This window comes from Dermacentor variabilis, chromosome 7, assembly GCF_050947875.1.
Source record: "Dermacentor variabilis isolate Ectoservices chromosome 7, ASM5094787v1, whole genome shotgun sequence".
NCBI classification, from domain to species: domain Eukaryota; kingdom Metazoa; phylum Arthropoda; class Arachnida; order Ixodida; family Ixodidae; genus Dermacentor; species Dermacentor variabilis.
Window position 1 is genome coordinate 160502045 of NC_134574.1, and position 26618 is coordinate 160528662.

Consider the following 26618-nt stretch of genomic DNA (forward strand, 5'->3'; position numbering starts at 1 on the left):
CATGATTTGAAGATTTGTTTATGTTTCTCTCAAAACAAGATTTTGCTCCACCTCATGTTATGCAAACTTTGATAACCTTTTTTTTTTTTTTAATGAACATTGTGATATGAAATTTTGAACCCTCATTCTTCACATGGAGATGAGTGCGACGAACTAGAAGGAAAGAAATTGATGCAGTATGTTTGCATTTACAGCTCATTTTGCAAACAAATTTGGTCAAAATTGGCAATTTTTTTCCCTTTGCTTAGCTTTTTGAACATTCCTTTCTTAATATTTATCACATTGCATTTACCCTAGTTCATTGCACAGGTCTACCACTTAGCTACATAAATGCCAAAGCTTTACTCAACTCAGCAATTCATTAGTTGCTTATCCCTGCTGGCTAGCGACTAGCACTTTTACGACATTTTACGAGAAAGATTACCTGCCAAAAAATAAAATGAATAATTTTCTGCACTTTAAATAGTTGAATAAGCTAAATAAGACATGCTTATTCAGGTAAAGAAGTTATTGGAATCCTTGCTCCTGATTAAAAAAAAAGTTCGTGTGTGTGTGGCCTACCACCTTAATATTATATTACTGGGTACACGATCGTGCATATGCTGGCTGTTATAATGGTACCCTAGATGCTCTGTATTGCCCAAGAGTTAAAAAATCATCACTGAAAAGTGATGCTGTGCTCCTTTAGAGTACTTAGTTTATTGCAATGTTGCTATCTTTGTCGGTTCAGACTGAAGGAGCAATACGAGCCTTACCAATATGAACACACTAGAGGGGATATTTCGGCAATTCATTATTGAGCACTATAGCTTATGTCCTGTGCCATGTCACTGCAAAAAACATCAATCATTGATCTCTCTTTGCTGCACCAAATTAGTGCTTCATATATAAATAACATAATACCCAGCAGACAATCGATGCCAATTCTGAAACTGGCATTTTTGCGGTTTAGAATGTTTTAAGCATCCCTGCTTATAAAAAAAGCCATTCTTCTTCTCCCAACAAAATCAGTGTCACTTTCTGTGCACCGACGTTTCGCCACTGCCCGGACTTCCTGAAGTGCAGCAGATCACTTGGGTGTTGGATGCAATGTTGTCTGCTCCGAAAGCATGACATTTCATTGCATTATTGGTGTTTTGTATTAAAGGGACACTAAAGGTTACTATTAAGTCAACGTGGACTGTTGAAATACCATCCCAGAAACCTCGAAACGCTTGTTTCGTGCCAAGGAGAGACTTATTTTAAGAGAAAATGCGTTCTGAAGCGTCCGCGTACCTCTAGCGCAGTTCAAATCGCCCGCCCTCCGATCGAGGAGAACTGACATCATGGTCTCATAGTGACGTTGCGCCATCGGTGTGTAGAACGGCGTCCGCAGACGGCGCTACGGCTTTTCTGCGCAAAACGCGAACGCGCGGCCAGAAACAGAGCCAAGACAGAGCCGACAGCAGAGCGAAAGCGGGAGTATGATGGCTAGCGGAAGGAGAAACGAATTACGTCCCACATTACGTCCCACGGCACACGGAGAGTCCGTTTTCGTTAAAATATAGGCTGCGGCGAGCTCGCAGCGTGGTCGGCGTGGTCTACGAGAAGCGACGAGCCTTTTCGCACTCGCAACAGGGCATAAAAATGTGCGAATCGACGCAAAACTCGGCCTAGAAACGTGCTTCGCCACAGCCAGGGCTCAATACGACCCAAGCTGGCACGACCCAGATGTCGTTTCCCGCACCGCCACCAGGTGCCGCTACTATACCTCACACTCCAGCGCAAGACGCCCATAAGCTGGTACTTCATTCTATGACGCTAACTTCGACGCTCGTCGCAATGGACCCTGACACCGACAGATTGGCTCGCGATGGTGGGCTCAACTTCAGCGATTTGAGCACCGACGAGCGCGACCTGCTTCTGAGGGCTCGCACTGCCGGCGTCGTTGCGTACTACGACGGCGGCCTCGACACCGGCTCTCCGGAGCGGGAAAGCAACGAGGGCTTCCCACGACATCACATGGACGTGGCATTCTCGCTGCTTGTTCCAAATGAAAGTTTCGCGAGCAGAACCCTCACAGCACGACGCGATAACGAAACTACTGAAACTCCAAAGCGTGCGCGGCGCAGAGTCGAGCGAAAACGAAACCTTTCGAACACCCATATTACTGAAGGGTAACGTCAAAATGTTATTTTTTCCTAGAATCGAATAGACGTAGACAAGTAGCATTTTTTCCGGCTTATAATCGAATGAAATTATATTTTTAATACGAGTAGTTGAGTATTAGTAACACAAATTATGAGGAGACCTTTCGTCATCGGGCTAGTACCGGAATGTCGCTGGGGGGTCTCAAATCGTGTCATGCATTTACCTCAATTTCTCGGTTACTAAAGCTCTGTTCGCGATTATATTGACGCCTTAGACGTTCTAGAACATTGCTCTACCACTTTAACTTGAGTTTCTGGTAACCTTTAGTGTCCCTTTAACGAAGATAACAAGTGCTGTTAAACATCTACGTAACAAAGTCTGTAAAATCAGCAATTTGGTTTGTTATATTCAAATCAGACTTTTTATGCAACTAACTACACTGATGGATTTTTCTTACATGGAAGGGGCTGCAAAATTTGCTCATTGGAAAAAGCTAATCTGAAGGAGAAAGAAAATTATTTTGTTAAATTTGAGAGTCTGCAATGAAAGATATGGTTTCATGTTGTGCAGATGATATCTACACATCGGCAGTATGAAGGGAGGCCAGTCATGCTTTTGCGTCCCCTCTGCCCCCACGGCTGATAGTGGTGGCAGTGGAACAACGCTATCACGAGAAGCAACACCAGGGGGAAACGAATGCTTCGTCTGCCTCTCGCTTCAATGCGTCTCCGAAACTCGAGATTACACACCCTAAACACGCAAGAGGACTACACATAATGCCATGCCATCTCAGCACACCTACTCTTTGCACACGTGGCAGATTACATCTAAAACACAGCGCAGGCTGCGCGTGCACTCAGCCGCGCTGATAGCCGTGCACAGCCATAGTCGCATTAGAGAAGAACACGCACACCAACCTGCCCCCCACCCCCCCCCCCACTCGTGCATGTGCTTGTTCGCATTACCATGAACTCGCTTTCCTCCTACCCTTTCCCTCTGCTCACACGGGAAAATACTGCACATCCTCACACGTTTTTCACTCTCACCAAGGCATACAGCAAGCAAGGTGCAACAGGATAAACAGGACTTTATATTGAACATGACGCTGCTCCACGTCGGTGGTCTATTTTAAAGGTGTGTTCACAAGCAGCCAGTTGTAATTCAACTATTAGACCATCTGCATCCACAGAAGTTGCCATTTATTGTTTCGGTATTCTTCGTGGTGGCCGTGAAATTTCATTACAGTGAAGTAATGTACGAACACAATTCCTTATTTGAGGTTCTAAATACATGGTGTACTATGGACAAGTTATAATATGTTAACTACTTTGAGAATTTCGTTATATTGAAGTTTTCTGAATCGAGGTTAAACTGTATGTGTGTGTTTCGTGAGGTACGACTGCCTTAAATTCCAAATGACCACTTTCCTCTCACATCTTGCAGCACACCGCCAAAGTGCCACTTGCTGCAGCAAAGTGCACCCACTCAAAGCATCACTAAATTTTCACGTCCGACTCCAGCGTAAGTCCACTACCAACTTACATCATTCTGCCTGTGCAGCTTCTGTGCCTTGGGTTTGTGCACCTTGGTCTTCTTCACCTGCTGTTCTTCCTCTGGCTCAAAGAAGTTTTCTTCATCCTCCTGCATGTGGTCAGGGAGGTCGAGGTCTTCGAACAGGTTGACACGAACGGACGCAGCTCTGTTCCCACGAGAGTATGTCCGCCTGACCTCCTGAAGGGACAGCTCTGGACTGTCACCACAATGCCTCTTCTGAAAGAATCAATTAAAATGTCAAAATGCAAACCCAGTTAGAAGGACTGTTTAATCCTCTTTCAAAAGAGAAAAAGAAGTTGTAGAAAGTTTTGACTCTTAGAGCAAGTGCAGCAGGGGCTTTCCGTGAAAGAAGACCCAAAAATAGACCCAACACTTATGGGGAGAACGATGAGAACATGTGCCCAGTCAGGATGCATGTTATGCATGCACAGACTATCGTAAAAACCGTAAAATAGGTCAGACTGGAATATAGGTCGACCCAACAAACATTAATTCTAAAAAAATGGGGGGAAAAACAACAATAGTATAAACCGGTAAAAAATGACCAGTATATAAGACGGGAGTTTTTTTTGCTGTGGATCATTGAAAAAAAGTTTGACCGATATTTCAGCTTTTATGTTACTAATCAAGCATACTGCCACTACAAGTTTAACAGCACGCAAAAACATCCTGCTGAAATTGCTGACAACTGGCAGTTCCATGGGGCTGTGCAAAAAGTATTCTCCGGCAAAATTTTTCTTTTTTTAATTGCAACGATATATAGTAGAATCTGGTCAATTCAAGCTCGAAGGGGACCGATGAATTATTAGAATAAAATGGAGTTCGAACTAATAAGAGCCCCTTTAAATATAGCGCCCGATCAACTGTGTGATATAGCGTGCAAAATCATCACAGGGCTTGCACTGAAAAGTGTATTATCTTTCCTCCATCAGTGTGCGATAACATGTGGCAGGGGAAGCCTAAATTCTATATAAAGTCCAAATGTGATAAGACTGCGCCTCGCGTGCTGTTTGCTGCGGGTGCAAGGGAAAACGTGCGAGGGTGAGCCAAGAAGGGTGGTGGTTTCATGCGCGCTGTACTCTCATGTGCCCAACGATGGGGATGATATGCTCGACCCCGCACTAAGAGGGGGGCATAGACGAGTGCACGGTAACGTAATAAACGTGCACTGCTCTGCTCCCCACACATCTTTTCTAGTCTTTCTTATGGCATGCGACATTACGATAGCTAGCGACGCATTGAACCTTTGCCTTTGGCACAGGTATGTCTGGAAAGCGGTGCATTGCTGTGAGTGAAAATTTTGTTCTAAATAACCAATGCGCGATTTTTAGAGCTCAAATTTGCAGTTTTTCACTACTCGAATACTAGGTAGAATTTTGCTGAGTCCAATAGAGCAGTTTGAATTATCCGTCAATTAGAATTAAGAGATTTAGAATTATCGGGATTTCACTGCAGTAGACTTGCAGCCTCAAAGTACAATCTGACATCAGCATGCTGGTTTTGATGGTTTGGAAATTCAGGATACTTATTTTGGTCCTCAGCCAAAAACAAACATTTTTTTCTTCGTCCCCGCTGGTTTCACATTACCGATGTGCTACTGTATTGCATGCTGTGTTGTGCGCGTTATCGAGCACAAACTCCATTTCTTTAGAATAATTTTCCAGTGCTTCTGTGTAACCCCTTTCCCTTATCACCCAAAAATGCATCCACTCTTTGCACATCTGTGGCACAGTGAAGGTTTGGAAGGGCAGCGGGGGATGCCTCACTGGGGAGTGTGAGGCATTGCTTGGCATACGAGTAGTGTATGAAGTTATTATAAGCTTTAGCTTTCACCCGGGTGACAAAGATTGGGCGCGGCCAGATTCAACAGCACTGGGGTCATGATAAACAAGTGAGTGAGTTCGATGCCAACTAAGGAGCTTGTCCAGTTCAGTCACCGTTACTGCTCAGAACTTATTCAATCTTTCCCTTCTCTTCTTTCTCTTTGAAGTGCATGCTGCCTGGACTGAGCACCGGCACTACCATTACTTTTGTGCAAATGTGGCTTGGACGGTCAGCACGGCTGACAGCAAATATTGATCCAGTCGGGAACGTATCAACCAGTAATAAAGGGGCATAACTGTATTGGGTAATTTTTTTCGTTCTTGACCGTGAACGCTGGCAATGGGAAATCGCATATAACGGTAAAGTGTAAGCTATGTTCTGCTGTATTAGACTTAATAATGCCTTATTTTTTCAAATATATGCACGACTAAGGTTTCGTTTAATGCCAGCAATGTTATCTAGCTGACTTTCAATGTGCCATTCACAAAGACGAAACTTTATAACAATTCGGTTGTGAGCATGACATTTTACATTTACGAATACTGAAATTCGTGCTTTATATGTCTAAGATTATTTTCAAGTGTTCTGCATGCACTCCTTATGGATGACGATAAAAGCAAACAAGGGAAAGGGCGAGCTCGGGGATGGACGCGCCAGGGCGCCGCATCATGTGCTGAAGACTGCAGCGACACCAACGCCAAAGATGGCCGACTTTAGACTGCATTAAACTGCATTAATTAATATCCATGTGAAAACATCAACTGCTGTTTCCCAGGTGCCAATGGGTCTATTTTGGCTTTCTTGTGACAAAACTTGTGCATGTGCCATGCGCACAAATTGGTAACACCATGCAGCCAGTCGCCATGGGGGAAGTTGGCTCCCCTCAATCGGTTCAGTATTCCGATCTCGGTTTGCGAACCATTATAATCTTTTTATTTATTCAATCTGGAACTCAACTGTAACAAAATTGGAGTTCACTGAACTAGAACCCAAACAAGTTCTTTTTTTCTTTTTCGTTTTGACACCATGGTTTTGTCAAAACCTGAACCTAGTTGTGTCAATACCTGAAATCACGATTTGATTAGGAGGCATGCCGTAGTGGGGGACTCCGGAATAATCTGGACCACCAGGGAATCTAAAGTGCACCTAAATCTAAGTACACAGGTGTTTTCGCATTTCACCCCCATCGAAATGCGGTCACCGTGGCCGGGATTCGATCCCACGACCTCGTGTTTAAGCAGCCCAACACCATAGCCACTAAGCAACCACAGCAGGTAGAAGACGCCAGAATGTAGAGATTATTTACATTTGAACAAACTGACGACAATCACAAACTCTAATTCTGCGCCTGTTAATCACATATTTTAGATGTGTCCCATATAAAAAGCAGGTTTCCAGAAAACAAATCTTGCTATATGAGCTTGTGAAAGAATGTACATACCCTCCGCGTCCGTGATGGAGAGCCTGTGCGAGACGTCCACTTTGGTGTCAATGCCGAGTCAAAGAGGCATGGCGTTGCGGCAGCACGACGGTCTAGATCAAATGACATGTGTGACGTTTCTTCTACATGCTGTGCATCTACAACAAGAAAAGGGAAACAATTATCGCGTGCGAAAACAGAAAGTGCCAGATACAAAAGCAAACAAGTGGCAACCTCTCATCACCATAATCAGAAGTGCCCTCTTCAAGGCCAACTGCAACGAAATTTTCAGCTGGACTAAATTGGCTATAAATGCATAGCATATACTATCTGAGTAATCTTGGCAAAACTGCAGGGCTGGCAACTGTCTACTGTTCTTATTAGCAGCCTTTAAATACCACCTAAGTAGATGACCCATGCATCTGGCGGAAAACGGTAGCGATGCTGATATGGCAAAAGTCCCAGAACCATACACGACTGCTGATCTCTCAGTTGCACCTATACACCAGGATGCAACACTCACTCAACATTTGCTGGTTGATGGGTGTGTCTTTCGGCATGCTTTCTCGTTGTTGCACATGTGCTTTGAGCTGTTGCAAGAATGCCAACGTATTGCATGGCCGTCAAGTACTTGGACACGTGCTCGAACACAAGCGATGATTGTCCAGTATAAAACATTTCACAGTGGAAGGCATAAAATATCCTTCTTTCCAGGACACAAGTGCGCACCGCAGCAGGCAAGTGCAAAGCAGACCATCCAACAGGCACAAAGCATGCAAACTGCACTTGATGAAGCTGCATTGGCTGCATTTCACGAGCACAGTCACTTATCTGTGCAAGATCTGCTTCCCGAACATTGCCAGGATGCGACGCTGCCAAAATGAAACGGGAAAAACTTTTTGCGCACTTTGTGCCGGACCTCAGTTACTTCCCAGCCTTTACTACAGATGGCAGTAGTTGCCCACTCATAGAGGAGGAAATGCTCAAAATCATTTTGCAGCAATTTTCGGAACGGATGAAATTTAATTCTGGAGTAGATGGGAACAGGCAAATTCTGGTTTTGGAGCAGCCTGGAGCAAGTAAATATCCCGGTAGATCATTATTATAATCAAGTGGGGTAACAGACACAAAACCTTGCATTCTGCATAATAAAAGAAATGTTGAGGAGCAGCCTAAAGGCATTTTTCATTCAATTTTGTATTAAGTGCTGGTGCAGTGATTGGAGGTGTTTTTCAACAGAAGTTTAGAAGAAGCTAGGGTTAGTTGACACTACATTTCAGGTTACACTACAGGTAATGTAACAGCCCCGACTAGCTCAAACCAAGATTCTACACGTGACTGACTTCGCTTCACCACTTGCTAACTAGACTCACTAGAAGCACCAAGACATCTGGAGTTCACATTGAGTGATTGGGTGTAAGCCTCCTGAATAAACTAAAGGGAGCGACATTTCTCCTTTTTTGGCGTTTCCTTTTCCAAGTCCTCTTGCCGCATTCACCTTCCCTCACTGCTCACCCGCTCAGTTCGCAGTCTTTGATCATGATGATCGTGCTGCGCAGCAATGGGATTGACGTGATATCAGGATTCTCTATCACTGCAATTGTGGGGCTCAGCACTGTGATCAAGAGCACCTGTCTGGGAGTCGGTGCAAATAAAAAAGAAAAGGGCGCAGCCAGCAGTAAGCACACACGTTTTCATGGAAGCGTCACCAGCAGAACCACGTCACTTCACCAACAAAGAGGCACTGATAAGCCCCAGATCTAGCCAGCTCGGGCAGCAAGGTAAAAGAATGTCACTAGCTTTAGTTTTATTTAGGAGGTACGGCTGTTTGCAGCCACTGGTGGCCAGGATACGAAATTTACTTTTACACACGCTCTGAGACCAATGACACAATGTCCTGCAGTGCACCGGCTTTTTTTCATTAACACCCGCCAAAACCAAAGATGCCAAAGCAGTTCTAGTGCACCGTGATACATTTGGTACAGCAATTTGTTTGAGTATCAAAATGGCGCAAATGGAACAAGGTTCCCATCCATGCACTCTGCAAGCTTGATCACACCTCACTGTGGTCATCTCTGCTCGGAGACGGAACGCATTGATGCTCTGCTTGTTGAACATGGACAGCCAGATACTGAAAACCAGTTTGACTCGGAGAAGAATGCTTCACAGTAACAGAACATCGCAGCCGTGCTACGGCAAGGGCACAGTGCACAAAGCAGCTAACAGTATACTAATTCTATGGCTCGCAGGCATGCAGGACCTGTTCACCGATACACGGGAATAGTACAAGCAAGGGAAGCAGATGACATGGGCGCTGCTGGTTCTCTTCAGTCTAAGTCGTACATCACTTCCACCGAGTGGTATTTGCAGCCTTTTCTGTAAGTTCCGGCATGAAAATCACCAATTTTTGCCATCGTTTTGTGACGCATTCACTCTTTCTTTAAACAAAATTTTGCATATGCTACTGTACGTCTGAATTAACTGAAACTGAGCTTTTTAGGCAGTCGAAAATTTCATTACAGTAGGCCTTTCAAAAGTCTCCCTTGGCAAGCCAACAATGCAATAATCAATTTTGCACAGTGATTAACATGTCGCAAGAAAAGCATACATTCTAGGTCTAACTTCTGTAAAAGACAGTCTTAGTTTAAACAACTCATCAATGGCAAAGCTGTGAACAAATCTTACCATTATAAATTTCCCAATTTAATTACATCAGGTTCTCCCAGCCTATGCAGACCAATGCAGCTGGTGGTGCATATGTACCTGCCATGTTTCTTTTTTTTTTTTTTTTACTATTTTACTACAGATTGTTCAGTCATGTACTAAACATCCATGGTGCACTAAACATACATCTGTGAAAACATGTATGGGTGCATTACTGATCCATTAACTCACGCGAACACACCTTTTCTGGTTGCAATTCTAGCACCACAAAAGGTGAAACATTGCATTACACTCATCACAGAAACAGGTACGAGACCTGCAGATATGGCAGCAACGGCACAGCGGCACAATTTGCTGCCATAATGAAATAACTATGAGACTCTCACACTAAGTTCCCGACAACCCAATGTTTCTGTCAACAGCTTTTTTTTCTACCCCAAACAACCAAATAAATCTATGCATCACAAATTTCCATACTCTCATCACAGAGCACCGTGCATGATATTTCAATTTACAACAACATGTGCGTGCAAGCAGGCATTCTCAGTCCATGACTACAAAAAAAAAAAAAAGCATCAGAACTATCTGGGAATAGCAGGCGACGCGACACTGGCACAAATTCAGCCTACCAAAGGGGCTCAGCAAACACTGCGCTGGTGAAAATAATGTCACAGATTTCAGTTCCGACCGAAATGGCCACATTTAAATGGAAATGCCTAAAACAAACAGAATGCAAAGAAATGCATTGAAATCAGTGATGTCATGCTGATATACTGGTGCCAAAATGTCCACATGCAAATTCCAAAAACAATAATAAAGCTTTTCCTACTAAATGAATTAAAATGTAGTTTTAAAAGAATGCTTTAGCTGTCTAAACTGATTTAATATGACTCCTCAGCATGTTCACAATGCGACGTGAGTTACGGCAGTAATTCCCTCCTGCGCAGCTGTGCAGGGCTTTTCTGCAACAGGAAAGCCATGTCTTCTGCTAAAATCTTAGGGGAAAAATTCTTGCTTCTGATTAGACGCATGATCGCGTCATCTATCTGAAGCACGAGAAAAATTGAAAGGCACACAGCACCCTTGGGGTTCACCGGTGGGTTACAATGCATTAGAGGAACAGGACAAGTGACCTACTGATGGGTCATCAGGCACAAGAATTGGGACAACAAAAGATGCTGCCGGTGTGAACGTGATTAAAAGGTCATCCATCTGCTGCCCGGAGTTAATCCGGCCACGCTGGTCAATTGCTGTCAGCGATACATAACTGCCAACAAGCTCACATTTACAAAAACCTTTGTGGGAAGCCCATGCAACAGATACAATCACAGGTCAGAAGATATGACGTTGATCTATTATTTCTAGCAATGTCGCTGCCCCTAACCACCAACTGCCTAAACCCAAGAAAAGAAGAAAAAGAGTCATCAACAAACACACCTTTGACCAGCATCATTTTCGACTTAGAAAATTGGCAACTGAAATAACTTTTGATATAATGAACCATAACGTTGTCACACAGAAATGGGAAAGTTGATGAAGATAATAAATTTACAAATTAGTGTCAGGCCAAGTGTTAGACTCATCTGTGAAGAATTCCTTTTTCTTTCTTTTGCAAGTTCGCGTGTAATGCACATTTCCATAAAGCCCTTATGTAATACCTTTGGGCCTTTGTAGCGGAAATAAATTAATCGTCAAGGTAAGGCCTAGCATACCTGGCAGTGTTGGTTGTGACTTTGTACGGTCAGGGGTAGATGTGGCAATGTGCACAGAGGCTTCACTCGCAGGATTCCTTCGAGGTCTACGCAAGGGACCGCCACGTCTTTCTATCGGACTCACGCCCAGCTCCAGCATTTCTGCAGGTGGCTTGGATGAGGCTGCTGCCAATGTTGGCTTCACTCTCGTGTGAGCTCTTTTGCCGATGGTTTTCTTTGGAGGCTGCACAAACAGCACCATTATTGGTTGAAAAGTTAAGCTGTGTTACATGTGCAAGAGGAAAAGAAATTCTGCAGAAACCCCAGTGTAATAAAGGGTAAGCTCATTCAACATCTGCTCTAACTAACGAGTGTAAAAGCCAGCTTGTTTGGCCACAAATCAAATCGTGCCCTCTACACCCATGATCAGCAGCTATTAACACCTAGAATCAACAGTAACAGAAGACAGATGTTTGAATACTACATCCATTATTGTGCCTGCATTAGCACAGATTATCATGAGAGTAAACATTTAACCCAGGACTTGTTCCATTAAGTCACATTAGAAGCATCAAGGCTAGCTAGCTAGCTATTTATTTCACTCACTCACTTACTTACACTTATTTATTTATTTATTTATTTATTTATTTATTTATTTATTTATTTATTTATACATACTGCAATCACCTCTCGGTGATTTTAGCAGGGTGGTACATAAATAAAGAAGAAAGAAAAAATATTGCACGCATGAACATATAGTAGTTACAGGTTACACAATAGATACGATACATACAAGTTATCAAGGGCACAAGAAATATGAAAGCATTAGAGACATTATTAGAGACTTGTGGCTCATTTCTAACACTTAAAAATTTGTCTCCTCAGAAAAGGCATAAATATGGACTAAAGAGAGTTAGTGAATGACTTTCTTGAAGAATTTCAGGGGAAGCCCAATGGGTTACCTAATGAGGGGAAGAAGGTAAGCCCCACATTTCCCACCATACCCTACAGCTACACTGCCAAAGCACTTCAACAAACATTGCTTACTTGAACCCTGGGCACCTCTACTCAAATGTATCAAGCACGAAATGAGGCAGAGACACAATTTCTTTATACGCGTTGCTACAGTAGTTCCTCAAATGCATACACATACTCAGGGCGAAGGCAATAGAGGAAAAGCCACACTTGTGTCGTCTCTGCTTCAGGTGGCTGACCAGTGATAACAAGTAGACGAATTGCAACGTTGGCTTGTTAGTATGGCATCATAAGACATTCTGGAAGCACTACAATTCTTCAATATTTTTTCTTGTATGTTTTCATAGGCCTGTGCATGAGCTTGCCACGTGTTTTGAGGATGTTACAAGTGTGGCTTGTCTTCAAAAATAAATTTTTGTTGAAAGATAGCGCCATGCATCTGCATTTGTGTTGTCTTGTGTCTACGTTCCTGCATGCACTACTAGAATAACTTGTGACAACAAGCAGCCTTGTTCCCAGCCACTTAATGAACTCAGTACAAAACAGTGAGCGAGTCTGCAAGAGCACTGTGTATCAATCTGAATATTAGAATGCCCCTGTTGGCATTCATGTGGAGGAATACAAAGCTTTATAAAAATACTACATTCACAATTTCATGGACAACATCTGCTGGTAACATGTTCACATCAATAAGAGACCCCAAGAAGAACACATAAGGTTATCTTTCTTGAAGGCATAAGGCTAAACTTTAATTGTGTAGTCGAAATGGGGAGACACATGAGCTGGATCAGGATAAATTGAGAAGCAGCCAAGTGCCTGAGCCAAAACCATTTCAAAAAATGCAAGCAGTTTTTTTTTTTTTAATGGCTGAAAACCACACAAGCAATAAAGTATGTGCAAAAGTACAGTATTTTATGCAGAGATAGAGAGAAAGAAAGAAATGTGTTGTGCTGTGAGATCTTAAAAGGGAACATACACTTCACATACGGCAGTCAATGCCAGCCAAATGAGTGAATTTGGTCAGTCCATTTGGTCTGCCAGCACTTACTGAACTAGTTCACAAGGTACTGCACTTCGCTGTTTGTTTTACCAGTTCAACTACACCTGTTGCCAAGCGTTTTACTTGGTGTAGGCTTCATGCAGGACAAGTGCACGGCCTACCCTGCGCTCTTCAGAAACATAGTATATGGTCGTGCAGAAGGTGCCATGCCAGCTCCACAGAGCAAGAACCAGAACTGAACTGGCGTAAACTAGTTCGCAAAGTGCAGGGCAGATCAAATGGACCTAGCGTCCCTCCTCAGTGCACGAATGAAAGTTTTTTTCAATGAAAGTCAAGTTTCTAAGAGTAAGAGCAAGCACATAAGAACGAAACATGACACTCACTGGCTCGGGTACAATGTTCTCGATCCCACCAAGAACATTTCTTTCAGGCCTTCCTAGAAAAAAAGAAATGCAAGAAAACACATTTAAAACATGGGAAACAGCGCTTAGCTTCAGCACAACAGATTAGCTTCAAGCAGCTGACAGGTCAACAAGGCTCCCGAAGGTACTGAATATGCGTGATCGGCAAGTAAACACGTTAGACCGGCACTTGTCCAACTCGCCCGCTTTTCAATTCTTCAAACAAATTCTGAAGGTAGAGCATAGCACTGTGAACATCTCAGTGAAGTTTTACAATTATGCAAGGTGTGTGTGGCACTAACAAATGAAGAATCAGAAGGTGGGTGGGAGAATAGCAACCATTAAAAAAAAAAGAGAGAGACATTTAATCACACACCTTTTGCAGGATATAGGCACTTTATTAACCCTTTACGGACAAGTGTTGCCTACAGGCAACACCAGAAAAAATAAAAAAAGTTTTTTTTTTCTTGCCAAGTTTTGATATCGAGTACAGTTTCTGGCTAAACATCCTTGGCCAAAACTGAAAGACAGGTAGCAAGCACCATCTGTATGTTTAGAGCAAGAAGAGAGGATAAGGAAGAAGATGGTGCTGTACTCGACTCGCTTTTTCATAAAGCGCAATTCGAGCAGACAGACTGATGCAAGATCTCTGGCTGCATTGATATCACACACATAATGTAAAGCAAATGCAACGTGCAACTGTTTCACATTCGACAAGAAATACAGACCTCACAACGTCGGATAGGTGGCGCTACTGCACCTCTTGAGAAGTGCCCCCAATGATAAAAACTGTCTTTTGTGGTCGCATCACTAGGCCACTGTGTGTTGTCTCTACGGCAATGCGCGTGCTCTTCTCTCGTTGCTCGCAGTGCTCAGTCACACTATGCATGCTGCCCCTTTCTCTCGTTGCTAGTGACACTCACGCTACGTTTGCTCCTCTTTGTTGCTGCACGTTTTCTCTCTCTCACTGCTCACGGCACTTGCGCTGCACGTTTACTATTAGTGGGATGACTTCCAAAGACTTGCGAAAATTAAACGAAGTGCTTTACGACAGACAGTGCGCAATTGCCAATTGTGTAAACTACAATTGTTGTTCTGTCACTCAGCCGCCTCACAGGCTCGCAGAGCATGGGTAGAAATTCCAGAAAATACCCATTATATTTGCCCTTTAAATTGCTGCCGAAATATGCTATTGTTTTTACTGCATTTCTGCAATGCCCACTTAAACACAACAATGTTTCTCGTCACCTGGTCCTGCAGTGGGCTTCTTCCCGTAGGGTCCAGCACTGAGCGAACGCCCCCATATGCACGAAGCTTACTAAACTTTATCACTGCGTACATAAGGGGCCACTTGATTTACCACAAAACACGTATCAAAAGAACGCATGCAAAGAGAAATATGCGCAATTTGACTGCATGTACATTGCAGCGCTTGCGTCTCACCTGTAAATTTCTCTGAAATAAGCAGTTTCATGACCACTGTCAGTGTTTCGTGTTTTTCAAGGCTGTTGTGGCATTGAGTGACACAAAAATACTGTGTACCATGCTTTGGGATAACAAGGCCATGCTTGACGAAGTGTAAACACAAACACCGGTAGCCCGCACTAACACAAACAGACATGCGGTTGCTCCGACGGGAAAGGAGGCGACCGGCGAAGTTGAAATCTGCGGAAACTTGGGGTTCCCTAGTCTATGGTTTAGATATGATGAGAACTGTTTGTACAAGTCCCAAATGAAGCCTAGGTCGTTTAGCGTGAAGCGCACTTCTACTGATCCGCCTGGTGTTGCTCCCTTTACCAAACAAGTTTCTGCAAAATATATTTTTATTTTCGTTATGTTTATCTTCAACGTATTTTGCACAATTAGAGAGAAAATCAAAATTTCCTTCAGGTATTCATGTGTCTTGTCTTTAAAGGATTAGCAAGAGCTTACCTGTACTAGCACTAAAGCAGCAATGAACGCGGAATGGCAAACACTGACAAGCATCACACTATGTTTGTATCCTAGTAACTTTTTCAGCGACATTGCTGCTGCTGATTTTGCCTGCTTCACGAACTGTTTGCTTGAAGCAAGAGCTCCTCTGGCATCCTTTCACAATTATGAAGCAGATTTTCAACGGTACAGGCAGCGACTGATGAAAATTCAAAGAAAACTCTGAAGGCAGGCACGCATACAGATAGCTTCCACTCTTGCTGAAGAGAGGGAGCACCACGAAGAGAAGAAAAAGAAAGGAGCATTAGGCAGGGCACCGCTATTCTGTAACCATTACCTCTCATCCAAATTATTTCTGGACTGGACTGCTTAATTAGTCTTCCCTTTAATTCTAATTGTCAGTTAATTTCGTCAGATTATTGAATAATACATTATGCTTTTGTTTGCAAGTCTGCCTTTTCTACCTTCTTGTTTTATCATATTTGTGATTACTGTTACTGTGTTCTTGGCCAAACACAAACTGTGGGTATAAGCCATGTTTGAGTCTCATCAGCACTTACCAACGCCACTCCAGCTGAGGAGAGGGAACCGATTTGAGAGGAATGGGAAAATGAACATTACAGTCTTTTTAATTCAGTTTATATTAGGCTGTTCTTCAAAATTCCTCGAGCATTGTATACCTTGAAAGGCACCCCATTAATTCGACATGTTCCTCAGGTTTGAAGGAGAGTGTTCTGTAGTTTCCAATAAACTATTACTGTCAATTTCCTGTAGTGAAATGTATTTTTAACGATTCATTTAACCTCGTATTCTCGCTTTCCGTCATTAAATCGGCCACTCGGAGCACAGCGTAAGGTTTGATCCACATCCGTGCCCTTGACAGAAGTCACAAAGTGCTGGAAGTGAATCAAAGTGAACGCTTTTCGAATGTAGTTCTCGAACAAAGAACAGCCGTTTTCACCATTAATATAAAACTATAGTCACACCCTAGTACACACACTATCAAGTCTTTGCTATTGCATATTTTGTCATGAAGTGTTGTTAAAAGCACTAATGATACATCAGGTGCAAATAAACAGTTTCTACGGACACCCAGAACTATTAAGAGAGTGTCAATTACCACAGTTTGGGGGAAAAGTCTGCCTCCCTGAGAGAAATAGATGCCGCGTTTCGTCTTTTTGTTTCTACTACGGCCACCGGGATAACATTTGTCACACTATTGCTCCAATTTTACATGTATTGTGCGAATCAAGCCATTCAGTCCTCGAATCAAATAACAACTATTTGAAAATATGAATATTTTTCTCGTACCTAAAGGGAAGCTGAAGAGTTTGTCGAATTCAATAAGACGCCCATATAGGGATGCGGGAACCTTATAAACCATGAAGGTAAAATTTCGGGGGGGGGGATTTTTCACTTAGGAGGAACGCAATCGTCGGTTAAAATTGCGCTGTAGCTCCGCCCCCCGTCGAGCACCGTGCGCTGCTGCTGACGCTGACGATGCAAGCGGAGACCGGAAACCGCGGCGTAGTGACGTCAGCACTGGTGTTCCACTCCTTCGCAGTCTCCGCAACCATGCCTGATGGGCTTATTTCTGCGTACGTGCCATCCTAATCTGCTTCGCTCGACCCTACATTCCTTTGTTTGTGTGTATATTGGAGTGGTAGTTGACGTGCGAAGCATCAATTGAACTTGTAGGCCAATCATGCCAGCGTTCTGTGCAGCCTACGCTTGCACAAACACCAGCGGCCGCGACAATGTTCCGATGTTTTATTAGTTCCTGCAAGACAAGAAGCTTTCAGCTAAGTGGGAGGCTGCTATGAAGCGAAACAACTTCAACCGCTCAAGGACAACAGTGTTGTGCTCTAACCAATTCCGCGGCCATTACTACCGGAGTTTATCAATAATGCGTGCTTTGGGTTCTCCTAAAAAAATTCCACGCTGAACAGAAGGTGCATGTTTATCTCCCACCATTGACGCAGGTTTCATCGCCAAGTGCCGCAAATTTTCTATTCGAACGTGTGTTGTGAAACAGCCTGCATGCAGCTACCATAACGCAGTGCAAGCGTAAAGTTTGCATGTGTTGGAAAGCCTGCTCACGCCAGGACGCTGCGCTCCCCCTTCTCTCGCACACATAGAGAAGCCGACCATCTCACGTAGCCGACGGAATTCGCCGGTTACGAGTAGCATGCGGATGGCGCACTGATGAAGGTTCTATACTACACGTGCTACAACAGCTGATAAACTTTTCCCGCGTTTAAACCGTCTGTGTAGATTGCCGACAGCTTTGGGGCAGCGCACAAATGCCGAAGATCGCATCACTGCTTACGTTCTACGAGGAGGCATGCAGGAACATAACACTACAGTTGTTTGCCCGGAAACGTACTCACTGGGACGCTGAATGCAGCTTAGCAAAAAACCTACTCACCAAAGAACATTTCCAACACAAGGAGATGCTAACACTTCACCTTCATTCGCGTGGAAAGCAGTGCTTGCACCAGCATTTTTTGCTTCTTGTTGAGGCCGGCTCTTCGCAATCGGCTCGTACATGTAGGGAGTAAAGTATAAACCCCTTACAAGTGATCGACAACACCGAGCAATCTGTTCAAGCGATTGCCCGTTTTGCCGCTCGAAGCCGTCACCCGTCACCGTCGCGCGCAAAATCGCTCTCGTGGAGTTTGGACTTAATGCCGAACTCCTCAGAGAAACGCAAACTCTCGAAATTTTCCATGACCGTCTCAGCAAAACACCACCAAACTACCTTGCACCGTGCTTCGTGTGTAGCGGCAGCAGTCGGTCCGGACGAACACCACTGTTGACGTCACGAGGCGCCCAACCAATCACAGGCAGAAACGAGGCGCGAGAGCTGGGCGTGTCTGCTGCTGCACTTTTCGTCAAAATAAAATATGTTTGCGCTTTCTTTCGCTCAATTTCGATGTGATATTCCAATTCAGAGGGTTGAAAACCATGACGTACTGCTCTTCACTCATTTTTTTTGGAAAAGCTTTCAGCTTCCCTTTAACATCGTTGATCGTACGCCACCAAACGTGAAATTGAAGCAAAAATGCGGTAACTTTCATCCTATCCAGAGTGGACATAAGGTTCTAGAGCATGCTGCATTGCTCAGTTAGCCAGACTTTTTTGGCAGAACATGATCACTAGCAATTAAACGATGAAAGGAAAAAATTTGGATCCACTAGAATTGTAGCACAAAGCTACGAAAGAAACCCATACCGGTTTTTCAGAAAGAAAGTCTCACAGTTGAAGAGAACTTCACCCTGGTCTAGGACGAATTCTGCTTGTCACGGACCAGGACAAATTTTTCTTCAACTGCAACGCTTTCTTTCTGAGGTTTCCTTCGTAGCTTCGTGCCATAATTTGGGGGGATGCCAATTTTTTCCCTTTGATGTACTTTCCTCCACCTTGTGGGCTTCCGCAGAACTGATTCGACACAATAAAATGTTTAGACACCGCGTTCAGCAATGGGTGTTCTTCAGTATTATTTATACAAGGTGTCAATGCAATCAGAATATGTTTCACTGCGATGTAATAGTGGCACAGATTCGCCACGACAACTTCAATAATAATAATAAATAATTGAAAAAAACTATTTTTGTGTTTACCACCGTCGCCACATACGACACGCACGAAGGTGTTCGCAGATATTAATTAACTTACAAGGTTGCCTTTATAAATTTCATATGAAAATGTGTGAGCATCTATGTTCCGAAAAGTACAGAGTTTGCGAACAATCTGCTTAATTGGTGCTAATGCTCCCTTTGTGCTTTCAATAAAGCACATTTTATAATGTGCTCTGTAATGACAGAAACTTTCTATTGTTGCAAATACCAGGATCTTAATACTGTTTGATATAAATGGTGAGAGGGCTGTACATTATTAGCAAACTATTTGAAAAATATCCTATATTTAGAGTTATTCACTGCTTGCACTATTCAATTCAGTCTGCACTGCTAGTGAGAGGAAGTACTAAAGACTATTAGAAAAATATCAGCATTAATAAATAGTAACTTGATTTGAAGACAGAATTGAATAGGAAAGTACAGTTGACTTCACGTAAGTGTTTGACTACCAAGCTTTTTTCCTGACTGCTCCTCAGGCCCTGTCATCTTTTTCCCGTAATTAATAATATAATTTCCTTCATTTATCGCAGTACGGATGCACAGGCCTGTCACAATGGCCATGGCTACCCTTACGACCTTCAGGCCCGCCCATTCTTTTCTGTGTGTTCGTTTAGTGGACATTTCCTGCTACAAAGAAACTAGTTCTGCATCACCAGCTTCTTCCAATTCATAATTCATCAACAGTTCCTAATTTCTTCACCTGTCATATTGCGAAGTGACCTGACAACTTATTTCTTCACTGCCGTGAAAGAGCGACAGGGCACCAAGACATTTGCTCCACCTGGTGTGAGAAATTTAGCTTACAAGTGCCTTATGTGTTTAGCTGACCTCCCCATAGACAGCTGAACATGTATGCAGTTTTCTTTTTTTATTTATTATTTTTTTTTTTTGCAAGGGTTGCTTCTGGACAAGCAGGGGGAGTATACTCGGAGTGGCAGGACCTGCGTGCGAGTGGGTGCTCAAGTTATTTCGAGAAAAAGGGCTAAACAGAAATCGGAGGGACAGGAAAGTGTGTTCTGTTCATCTGAAGTTTCATTCATGCAAAGGACACAAAAATAATCAAGAATCTTCTTTTTCTTTTTTCCGAAACGCATCCGAGTGTCTGGATATTACTGTGGTAAAATAAGGAGACCTTACTGTGCTCTGCTTCTAATATTTTAGCTTGTTTCTTCATTTGGTTGCATTCATGCACCAATAACTGAGAATAATTCTGTGCAGTCCTTGTGCTCAAAATAGTGATGCAGACTTTGAAATGCATCTCTTGCCGGCCAATCCGAAACACTAACACGCAATGAAACAGTAATTTTTATTGCAATAGCAACTATATGGACACTCCAAGCACATTTCTGCCATAGACGTCGCCGTGAGGTTCCGTATTAAGTCCAAGGGCGATAACACCGTTGATGCACGCTTTATGCTGTATGTTCGAGTGAAAGCGTGCAAGAGGAGACAATGATCGCCGCTCAATCTTGCCCACCCGAAAAGGGACGGAAGCGAAGTGGAGAGGAAGCATGCCGTCTTCCGTGGCGCTCAAGGCGCCAAACGTTGCGAGGCACCGGGGGGGAGAGAACGAGTTACGTTCTACTACAACTGCAACTGCCCATGTGGCAGCTGCGCGCGGTCGCATCTAGAGAGCCATGAAATAAGTTTTTTCCCCCCCTTCCTCCATGTTGAAAGCGATCTGCGCTGGGGGCAGAGTCTAGGCGTGCTAGCGGCTCTTAGCTTTGTGCTGAAGCGATAGACAGCAAGGTTACTTTGCTCGCTGCTGCTGCCACATTTACTCAGGCCAGCGTTTTCGTGCTTGTTGTGCGTGCTGACACTATGCTTGTTAATTTAGTTAGCAGGCGAACGTTTACAAGTCGATGCGGACAATAAAAGTACTATCCTTACTGCATTTAGCTGTCCGCTAATTACCTATCACAATAGATGCTTCGCCTGGCGAAAGTACTACTTTTTGTGTCGGTTTGCGTTAAGTAGCCATAGTTCTTAATGGTCCATAATATTGTCTAATAATTTGCCAGAGCAATCAATGATTCGCCTTTTGGACTAAACTGCGACTTTTCTTTGTTTGCCTAGCGAATTGGCCTAATCTTTGCCATGAATTTTGCAAATCTTTGATTAAACATCAGGGCAGCTAACAAGGGCATCATCTGATGTTTCTTATTACTGAGTGTGAACGAAGCAGTAGTGGCAGCTTGACTGCAAGATCCTTTTACTCTGTAGTGCGCTCTTCCTCCTCAGGAATCATTATCCACCTAGTGAAGTCCTCATGGTCGAAACACCATTTCAACTTTCACGTCCTTAATTTGCATTGACTTTCCCACAACTGCCTTATGCGTTGGAGCTCCTTCTTTAGCATCACTATTTGACATGTCTGTCGAGCTTTTCTTGTTTCATACACTGACGAGATAGCTGATGGTTGCAGTTGAAGTTCCGCTTAAGAGGAAGCTTTAGCTCAAGCCCAACTACGACGCGGCCTATTCAAATACATGTAAAACACAAAAATGTTTTTATGAGATAACCCCTGAACCGATTTTTATGAAATTTGCTGCATTTGAGAAAGAAAGTTAAATTCTAGTGACTGTTGGAAGCAGAATATTGATTTAGGGTCTGAATTCTTTAAAAGAGATTTTCGAAAATTCGAAAGTATGAAAAACATAGAAGCACAATGTTTACAAATTAATAGCTCTGCATCAAGAACAGATATCGTGGTTCTGTAAACGGCATCCATTAGATCATTAGAAGCGGACAAATTCTATATGTCAATTAATAACTTACGTGAATTGGTTACGTTGTGTGCAAGGGCTCTGCAAAACCAGTATTTTCATATTACTAAATTTTTTGAGATTCATGTGCAACATATCAGTTTTGTCCGCTTTAGATGTACTATTACATGCAATTCACATAACTGTGGTATCTTTTTTTTTGCTGAGTTAGAGTTGTAAATGTGATAGATTCGTTTTCTGAAAATTTTCGACATTCGCCAATTTTTAATAAAAAATTGACCACCTAAATGGAAAATTCGAGACCAACAGCCACTAGATATTAAGTTTTCCTTTTGGATGCAATAAACTTCGCCAAATTTGTTGCACTGGTTGCTGAGAAAAACGAATTCTCCTTTTACATGTATTTAGATAGGAAAACCCGAGCTAAAAAGTTTCCTATTAACCAGAGTTCACAAAATGACGCGCTCCGTCTAACCTATGGGCGGTCAACCAAATCACTATTAAAGGAAAAATCAGACATCCACCCGTTCGTAGCAATTGCTACAAAGGAAACTCATACGGGTTCCTCGAAAGAAAAGCCTCACAGTTGAAGAAAAATTCGTCCTGGTCCGGGACTCGAACCCGGAACCACCACCTTTCCGGGGCAGCCGCTCTACCATCTGAGCTAACGAGGCAGCTAGCAGATGGCAGGGCGAAGTCGAATTTGTCGACAACACAAAGCAAAGGCAAGTGTTTGACGTAGTTCACAATTATGTGAACTACTACGTCAACCAACTTACTGTTCCGCCTATCCGACCTTTATGCGAGTTTCGTTTATCCGGAGTCCACTGTATTCGACTGCTTATTTCGCGCTGCTGTAACATCTATGAGCCTAGACCAAGGAAAAAGGGCTGCGTGATTACGAAAGGCCAGCTCAAAGCGCAGCTGGTTTCAGCAGGCAGTTTCACAACTAACGGCTCATCACCAGGTTGAGAAGCACAACTCGAAACCATTCAACGTCAATCGGCAACACCAACTTTTATGCAACCAGTTTTCAGCCGAAGTGAGTTATTCGGCCTTTGTCATTCGATTAAATAAAACGCGCTAGATAAAGAAACACGATTAACAGTTGCTGATACTATCCACGACTTGCCTGTGTCGAAAAAGAGCAAGAAAATTTCTAAATTGGGCGCGACGACTTGCGCATGTTGTCGCCATCTTGCAGTTGACCGCGGATCAAATACCAACTCCCGAAAAGTAGGAACCAGTAGGAACAACGGATCTATCCACGGACCTACCCATGCATGTGGAATTTTTCGTTTTGCTAAAAACTGTTAAAGAAGTGCGTTTAGACCGAAAGATACGCTCACCTGCGTCACTTTTCCGACAGCGTCTGGCTCGCCGCACCATAGCAAAATTTTAACAAACTTCGCGCCGCGCGCACTGCGCGTTCGATCACGTTTCCTTACTCTCCACTTCAGGACGATAGGCACCGACTCAAATAAAACATCGTAGAAGTAGACATTAAGCTCAAATGAGGCTTCAGCACGTAAGTTCACAATGTTTTTTTATATAAAAATTTGATTTTTTCATTTTTATATGTAAAACAATGTTTATGACACTCTATTCTAACGTTTGTTCCACGTTTTTACAACTAACAGATATGTTCGTTACCTAGGTATAAATTATAAAACCATTCTTTGTAATTTGTAATAAATAAATTGTTAATATTAGTGTATATTACAGCACATAGGTGTCGCAGCAATCTACAAGTTGCAAGTTTAGGTCATTGTTTTGCGTAAAAATTGTGGGTAGAGAAATAGAGCGCGTGAGCGGCTTTGGCACTAGTTTCATGTTTAGCCAGTGTTCTCTCTCTTTCTGATTACCGATTTCCTCTTTCCTCTCAGAGCCCTCTCCTCCGCTTGTAGCTGTCGCGTCCGTCGCGTATCCGTAGCCGCTGGCCGCTATGCTTGGCTGTTCGGGGCGTGCAGCAGTCAGAACCAAGCCAACGCAGCGTAGGTCGGCGTTCCCGTGCAAGTAAAAGTTCGGGCGCTCGTCGCTCTCGCTGCTCGCATCGCCTGCACCCGTGGCTGTCTGCACCATCAACGGCCGCTCCGTCTGCTAGGGACGGAGCATGAACTGAACGGGCACGATAGCTGCGAGAAAAAATTCGGCGGTCGTCGTCCGGCGAAAGAAGCAGCGCCGCGGGAGCAAGATGGAGCTAGAACCTTACCGCCGCGACCGAATTTTCACCGTCGAGAGCCTGCCGATCGAGATCATCGATCACATTCTGAGTTACTTGTCCTACGACGAAATCAGTGTCTATCGAAGGGTGAGCGCATTCTCCACTGCTTTCGCATCCTTTTGTGTTAAACGCGTAAGGATGTAGTTTGTTTTTGTTTCTCCAGGGGCGAGCTTGGTTGCGACTGAACCGCGTAGTCTACGTGGAATGTTCTCGCCGGCAGTCTTCGTGTTGTGCTCTGCGGCTGTAGCTGCCGTACCACACTGTGTTCGTGTAGGCAAAGTTTTTATAGTGGGTATGGCCGGTGGAGATTGTTGCGACCCCGAGGTACTTGGCTTCTGCTAATGCGATCCCTTCTGCAGCGCTTTTGTCACATATGCTGTGAATGCGGTATAAAACTTGGTTGCTATGACGCACAGCCTTAAGTCGCAGCTCAAATCGAGTTGCTGCTTTTTGTTTCTTTGTTCTGTGGGTATGCCTGATATCGTCATATCGTAAGATCGCGATAACCTCCCTGTTTGTCATGGATATGCATGCTGAAATACGAGATGGCAGTGTGAGTGTCCACGAGAGCAGAAGTGCAAAATTCATCGACAAAAGCCTTCGCAGGTGTATTCCAATCGGAGCAACTCGTGCATCTAGTACAGCGAAGCACACTCTTCAAAAGTCCTAGGGGTCTGTTTTGCCACTGTTCAAAATTAAGAGTTTGCAGACATTTCATTATATCCGGTGCAATTCCTTCGCTCTACCCGACCATTTTCATATGCTTCGGCATATCCGAGCTTTATACGGGGATTTGCGTTTTCCCTTTAAAATCATCAAAAACAACCATGTCTACGCCAATCGTTTCTCCAGTGCTGTCTACGATTGTGATCTCGTCAATGGACGTGGCGTCTCCGGACACGTTCAGTGTTCCTTGGTTGGCAGAGGTATCGACGCCATCCACACAGGTGCCCCCCCTCCCCCCTCGCGGGAGGAGGGAGGAGCGGTGGTGACGGTCTGAGCCACCCCAGATTGGAAGGCAAGCGGGATACCCGGTGGGCCTGTGGACGCTGACAATTGATCTTAGCCGAACGGCCCAGATGCGATACCCGCAAAATGTACAGGGGGAAAAAAAAGTGACCATTTACAATTACTTCATTTAAAAAATGTGATTACTTTTACCTTAATTTCCTCCCAACCTTTACTAACATTCTGCAACTACAGTACATAGAATGGCCTGGCTCCTTCAGTGTGTCCTCCGCACCACCGCCGTCCTTCTCGCGGGAGGAAGCAGTGGCATTACGCCAGTTACAAACCGCAACTTTTCCAAATCTTGTCTCGCTCAATAAATTCTACCCACACTATTATGCAGATCGTTGCCCTGGCTGTGGCAGCTCGCCCACAATCTTCCACGTCACGATTGAGTGCACTGCAAACCTCATTCCTCCCTTGCCAACTCTCCTTTGCCCCCTACGCAACAAAGAGCTGTGGGACGATGCCCTCCGCGACGGACCTCCCGAGGTCCTCCGAGCTGTGATACAACGGGCTTGAAACATCGCCGGGATTATCTTAGAGACCCTGGACTGAGGGATCCTCCCACACTGCTCTCGCCATTCAAATATTATTAATAAAGATGTTTTACTCTCTCAGCAGCCCTTCACACGTTTTCACTACCAATCGCTTTTAAAATTATTGATTGGTCATCTTCTCTCATTTTCTTGTGTTAGGCACCAGGAGCAAGACGGAAAAGTAGCTTGACGTGTGCGCTGGAGGGAAGAGCAGTGTTGTAACATTTAAATATCTTGGGCACAAGATTCTGGTTACCAATGCCACAATTCTGGAGTCTGGGTCCTCCACAAAGTGCAGCGCTTTGTCGTTGCTGGGGCTCGGAGAACGTGCTCCTAGTATGGCCAGTGATGAGCTGAAGAAATCATTTGTAAGCGATTTGCTGACACCAACGTCCATTGGCATCATTTGCACAACTGTCTATTTTTCTTTTCCTCTGTAATGTGCAAGCCCCAAGGATAAAATCATTATGTTCCTTATTTTATGTGTGATTTCTTGGCCATTGAAGTTCATTTCAAGTGCTGACTGTTGATTGACCACTGGTCGTTGTCCCACGTGTGCGCAGGTGAGCCGTCACTTCAATGCATGCTGCCAGAGGCTGTTGAACCAGGGTTTCTTCCGGGCCGAGCGATTCCATGCACAGTGTCTCAAGGCTGTCAAGAAGCAGCTTCCACGACGGGAGTCTGAACGCCGAACTCATCCACTTGCGCGCCACTGTGAGATACTCACCAGCATAGAGACCCGCCTGTCTCTGCTTAGCATGACCTTCATGAAGTATATGGACATGAACCTGTGCTGCTTCATTCCTGGCAAGGTGAAGTTCCCTGCCATGTGCCCTACTATCTGTTTCTGAAAGGAAGAAATTTCTGTGCAACAAAATCTGCAGCCTCC

At 43.9% G+C, this 26618-nt stretch overlaps 2 protein-coding genes across 4 annotated transcripts in view; one reads left to right on the plus strand and one right to left on the minus strand.

The window, feature by feature from the left end:
- The window catches only part of LOC142588319 (uncharacterized), a 30920-nt gene extending 7499 nt beyond the window's left edge, over positions 1 to 23421 (minus strand). For both annotated transcript variants that reach the window (XM_075699927.1, XM_075699929.1), the window contains exons 1-5: positions 23308 to 23421; positions 13642 to 13694; positions 11305 to 11527; positions 6950 to 7086; positions 3673 to 3900 (exon numbers count right to left, since the gene is read on the minus strand). In XM_075699927.1, the coding sequence (XP_075556042.1) occupies positions 3673 to 3900; positions 6950 to 7086; positions 11305 to 11527; positions 13642 to 13694; positions 23308 to 23347 (681 nt within the window). In that variant the 5' untranslated portion in view covers positions 23348 to 23421. The remainder of the gene's footprint in view (positions 1 to 3672; positions 3901 to 6949; positions 7087 to 11304; positions 11528 to 13641; positions 13695 to 23307) is intronic.
- Positions 23422 to 23846: 425 nt separating this feature from the next.
- The window catches only part of pall (F-box protein pallbearer), a 30120-nt gene continuing 27348 nt past the window's right edge, over positions 23847 to 26618 (plus strand). Inside the window, exons 1-2 of one of the 2 annotated variants that reach the window (XM_075699920.1) lie at positions 23847 to 24269; positions 26293 to 26541. In XM_075699920.1, coding sequence (XP_075556035.1) covers positions 24153 to 24269; positions 26293 to 26541 — 366 coding nt within the window. In that variant the 5' untranslated portion in view covers positions 23847 to 24152. The remainder of the gene's footprint in view (positions 24270 to 26292; positions 26542 to 26618) is intronic. The other variant, XM_075699921.1, reaches the window with a different exon arrangement.